The 5,000-nt window shown below is 35.9% G+C and overlaps 2 protein-coding genes across 5 annotated transcripts in view; one reads left to right on the forward strand and one right to left on the reverse strand.

The window, feature by feature from the left end:
- Positions 1-5,000, reverse strand: part of LOC124424467 (solute carrier organic anion transporter family member 2A1-like) — a 42,045-nt gene that overhangs the window by 31,923 nt on the left and 5,122 nt on the right. The gene's annotated exons all lie outside the window — the stretch shown is intronic.
- The window catches only part of LOC124424469 (homeobox protein dve-1), a 51,386-nt gene that overhangs the window by 7,694 nt on the left and 38,692 nt on the right, over positions 1-5,000 (forward strand). For all 4 annotated transcript variants that reach the window (XM_046963559.1, XM_046963560.1, XM_046963561.1 and 1 more), the window contains exon 3: positions 1,686-1,965. In XM_046963559.1, the coding sequence (XP_046819515.1) occupies positions 1,686-1,965 (280 nt within the window). The remainder of the gene's footprint in view (positions 1-1,685; positions 1,966-5,000) is intronic.

A 5,000-nucleotide genomic window follows, 5' to 3' on the forward strand; every position in this document is an offset into this window, starting at 1 on the left:
TATATATGTGTATGTATGTGTATATATGTCTGTAAAAGAGAGATGGAAGTATAGGGCCCCCTCGTTGCCCTTCCACCCTCCTCGGAGCTCTTGGCAAGGCCCCGACTCTTCTTCTCATCCTCCTCCCTTTCGAAGTCGACTCTTCAGCGGTCTGACGTGTTTTTTGCAAGTGCATACCTCCGAGCAGCTCCCGAAACAGTAGCCGGTACCCCGGTACAGTCCGGGCAAGTGAAAAAATCTCTTGGGCATCGCTACCGGTTCCTAGGCTAATCGAGCCCCTCGACATCCTTGCGCTCTTTTCTTTGAGCTATTACTACCTCAAGACATTTCTCTTGGTAAAAGTAAAAAAAAAAAAAATTAAATGAAATAGAATATGATATTTCTTTCTGAGCGAATTTAAAAAGACGTTTCATTGATATGAGAATTATTTGTTTGAAAGTATCGTGATAGATCTCGATAGAACTATATCCATATGTTTTGTTTGATTTTATTGGATAAGCACGATATTAATCGAGATAAAAAATAATAATGTATTTCTTCCATTCTTTATATATTTATTTATTATAATAGAAATAAATAAAGATAGTGAAATTTTTATTGAAAATATTTAACATATTAATTTCATATTTTGTCATGAAATATATTTATGTAAATACATTCATATTAGTATTAAAATAATAATAGAATATGATAAAAGAATCGATATATATATATATATATATTTAGGATTTAATCTAAAGCTAAAAGTTCTCCTCCCTTATGTTAGTCTGAAAGAATTACTCGAACGAAAGAGTGTGTATGTGTGTGTGTGTGTGTGAGAGAGAGAGAGAGAGAGAGAGAGAGAGAGAGAGAGAGAGAGAGAGAGAGAGAGAGAGATAGACGAAGATAGAGAGACGAAGTGACGGTAATGCAAATAGGCGGCACGACAATGGCGCGTTAACACGGAATTAGAAAGGATGACAGAGGGTTAAACGTTCCTCTCGTTTCTGGCTCATTCGCGCTCTCGGATTCCTCGGAGGCGTCATCGACGATCCAGTTCTCGTGCTGGCGAAAACGAACGGTCGTCGGTGCATTTCGCACTTCGTGCCTGCCGGCGCGGCGCTGCCACGGTGTAAGATCGTCGCATTCTGGGCCCAGTTGACCCTCGTTGACATCATGGACGGCTTAGCCGTTAGTGTTAAGTTCAGTTCACTCATACATAAATCTAAGTCCGTGGCGCGCTTATGCCTTAGCAGACCGCCACGTCGGAATTGAGCACGTGCTCAGATTTCATCGGCGACGACGCTTAGATCATCCGGCGTTCTCTTCGATCCAGCACCGAAATCTTCCGCCGCGAGGTTCCTTCAATTGGAATTGGTAGGATGAAATTAGAAAAGAAAAAAAAAAAAAAGAAGAAAAAGAAAAAAGAGAAGAAAGCAACCAAAGAAAGAAACATTTCGATGACTCATAAGTTGCATCATTGAATGTTAAAATATATGCGACAAATGTTTGATCGATTAATTATATTTTTTTCTTCTTGTCTTTATCATCATCTTTAAAGAATCCTATTAAGATATTTTAAATATTATGTAAATTAAATATATTGAATCAAAAAGGATTATATATATATATATAATTGTACATGCCTAAGTTTTTGCTCAGAATTTTCTCAATTTATTCTAATATTTGGGATTTGCGTTTTTCAGAGTCAAGCGTTGGCATTGACGCATAAGACGTCGCCACCTTCGAGACCTAGTAGTGTCTCGTCTTTACCAAGGAGTCCGCAGTCTCATCAGTCTCAACAGTCGCAGCAACAGAGCACCCCTCAACCCCCGCCGAGCACGCATCCTCACCAGTCGCAGACTCCCCTTGGCGCGTCCTCCCATCAAACACCGTTCTCTGCTCACAATCAGCATCCAAAGCAAGAAATTGTTGCGAGTCCGAAACAGGAAGGCTTTGACCTTAGCAAGTCAGCCTCCAGCACCGGTGAGTGTATTTTGAATTATTCAGAAACGTCCAAATCATCACTACAATTACGATTTTTATTGGAATTTATTTATTCAAATTTTACGATCGGTATGACAATGATGATAAAAAAAATCATCTAATTCTTATTTCCGTTGACATATCTACGATTAAAATAATTATCAAGAGATTAATGATAATTATAGTAATTTGGACGTCTTTTGGACTTTAGATCTTCCAGCAATATACCTATCTTCCTTTCTTCCTACTTTTCTCTCTTTCTCTCTTTTTCTCTTGATGTCTTATTACCTGCGTTATCCTCGTACACTCCATTACACTCAGAGTTTCGGCCGACTGAACAACAAGTCGAACGTGGGACTCTAGTGGCCGTAAATTTTAGCTCGAATTAAGTCACCTTTTCGAGGACAGGACCGTGTGAAAATCAGTTCTCGTCGAGTTTGCGAAATGCAATTCGGATTATCATACTTATACCATAAATGCATGAAAGGAGTAAAAGCGTATTTTAATGGGTGGATATAAAATAAGATATCAGATAAAGATAATGGATCATTCGGTAATGTATTATCTCGTGTTATTCCATAAGTTGTCTCGAGTTTAATAAAATATGTATATATATATATATATATATATATATATATATATATATATATATATATATGAATGTGTGTGTGTGTGTTTGTGTGTGTGTTTATAGATATGTAGGAGTACATATAAATCGTTCAATCAAGATTTTTATACTATTTAATTGTCATATTCATATTATTTAAATATCATTTACAAAAATAAAAATTAATGACATTAGAACAATGTTCCTTAATTTGTAATTTTCTAATGTTCCAATTTAGAAAATTGATGTTTCTATAAATGAGCTGAATTTAATTGAAAAATCGATCAGTTTGAATCGTATACGTTTAGAAATCATCTTGACTCTTTGAGTGTCGCTCATCGAATACTTCTATCGAGAATGATGAAGACGCATGAACATGGCCTCTCGCCGGAGGCCGTTAAAGCTCGTAAACGAGATAGACTATCAACGGAATTTCCTTGATCCTCGATAATGCTGTGGAAACAATTTGCGCGCGTCCGTTTGCCGAGAGGAACGGGAATCGTGCGAGTACCGAACAGAAATGTATGGGTCTCTGACGATTGAGTCGCTTAAATGCGTGAGTGTTCGTCGCATTCTTTTGAAAATATATCGAAATAACAGAAATATCGATCAAAAATTTCAATGAACTATTTGGCAAAATCCTTATTATTTTATGATAACGCGAAAATATAACAGAATAGAATATAAATGATGAACATTCTTTTATCGATATTTAATAGAAGAAATTTGTAAGAAAAAAAAATAAAAAAAAATAAAAAAAGAAAGAAAAAAGGAAAAAAAGAAAAGAAATAATAATTTCGTCGATTTTCTTTTATAATTTTATTTTCACGATTCTTTTTTTTTTATTTGAATCGATTTATTTCAACAAATCTCATCTAATGTTCTCTCTTAGAGAACTTTCGTACCAAAACTTTATTTTACGCTAAAGTAAATAAAATATCTATTATCGAATGGACTCGATAGAAAATGATATTATGACAAAGGACAAAGGAAAGGTCAAAGGATTCTCATCGATCTTCTTAGCGAAAGAACAGTTTTTCGCTTCGAATCGAGACACCGGTCACCAGATTAGAAAAAGTTAGGATCGTGAAGTTGGCCGGATTACGGGGAACGCTTTCGTTCATCGACGCTGTGTCAGCCGGTTCGAAGGCCAAAAAAGAAGAAGAGAAGTAGAAGAAGAAGGGAGTCGATGTAGGGACGAAAAGTACATATTTGACTTTCGAACCCTTCGTTCACCCTAACTATCCAGCTACGAAGGTTGAGAAGGAAAAGACACGCACTTCCTAAATCTACGGATTCTCGTAGATTCAACCTTAAATCTCGAAGCGTCGTAGCTAATCCTCTTCCACCCTTTCACCCTCTCCTCTTATCCCCTTTTTTACGTCAATTCCTTTCTCACGTTATCTCCCTGTTATCTCCTTCTCCATTCTCTTTCTCCTTCTTCTCCTCCTCCTCTTCCTCCTTCTCCTCCTGCTCATTCTTTTATGCACGCTGATTCCATCGAAAAAGACAGAAAAACTTCGAGCTCGAGTCTCGATCGCCTTGAATGTCCTTGACCATTCACGGCGAATCGAATCAATCGGTATATCGTAATGAAACGGCGAGGAGAGAATGAATTGAGTTTATGAAATGATTAAAATGATGATGGAGAGAAAGAAGAGAGAGAGAGAGAGAGAGAGAGAGAGAGAGAGAGAGAGATGGACGGAGATAGATCAGAGAGACAGAAAAAAAGAAAAAAGAGAAAAAGAAATATATACGTACATTTATTGATTTTCAGAACAACATATTGGAAATAATGAACAGGATAATAGAAAATCAATCGGATATATTCTTTATGATTTTTGGTTGCATTAATTCCAGTTAAATTCAAATGGATCCACGCTAAAAACGATTATCGATGATAATAGCGACCGAGAGGATATCTTTATTACGAAATTATTCGAATTTGTCCAAGCAAATATATATATATATATATATATATATATATATATATATATAGTGTGTGTCTAATTTTCTAATTCTCTACAAGTATTATTCATTTTATCATGCTCACATTTGATAAATAATATTAAATTACTTTGATATATTTTTTACGTTATACAAAAATTCCAATACTGATTTTAAAAACACCCTGTATAAAACACACACACACACACACATACACACACATATACACATGCACATATATATTGACACATGCGTATCGAGAATAGGAGCGGGGAAAACGTCTTCCTTTCTTCTGGCATGGTTATCCGACCGTTTGGAATTAGGATAATCGTGCGCGCGTATTTCATTCGGATTTACCTGTTCACGTATATGTGCAATGTGTGTATTAGTGTGCACATGTGTGTACACATTTGTATATGTATGTATATATATATATATATATATATATATATATAAGTATATACGTGCGTGAAGTTAAAGC

The sequence above is a fragment of the Vespa crabro genome, chromosome 5, assembly GCF_910589235.1.
Source record: "Vespa crabro chromosome 5, iyVesCrab1.2, whole genome shotgun sequence".
NCBI lineage: Eukaryota > Metazoa > Arthropoda > Insecta > Hymenoptera > Vespidae > Vespa > Vespa crabro.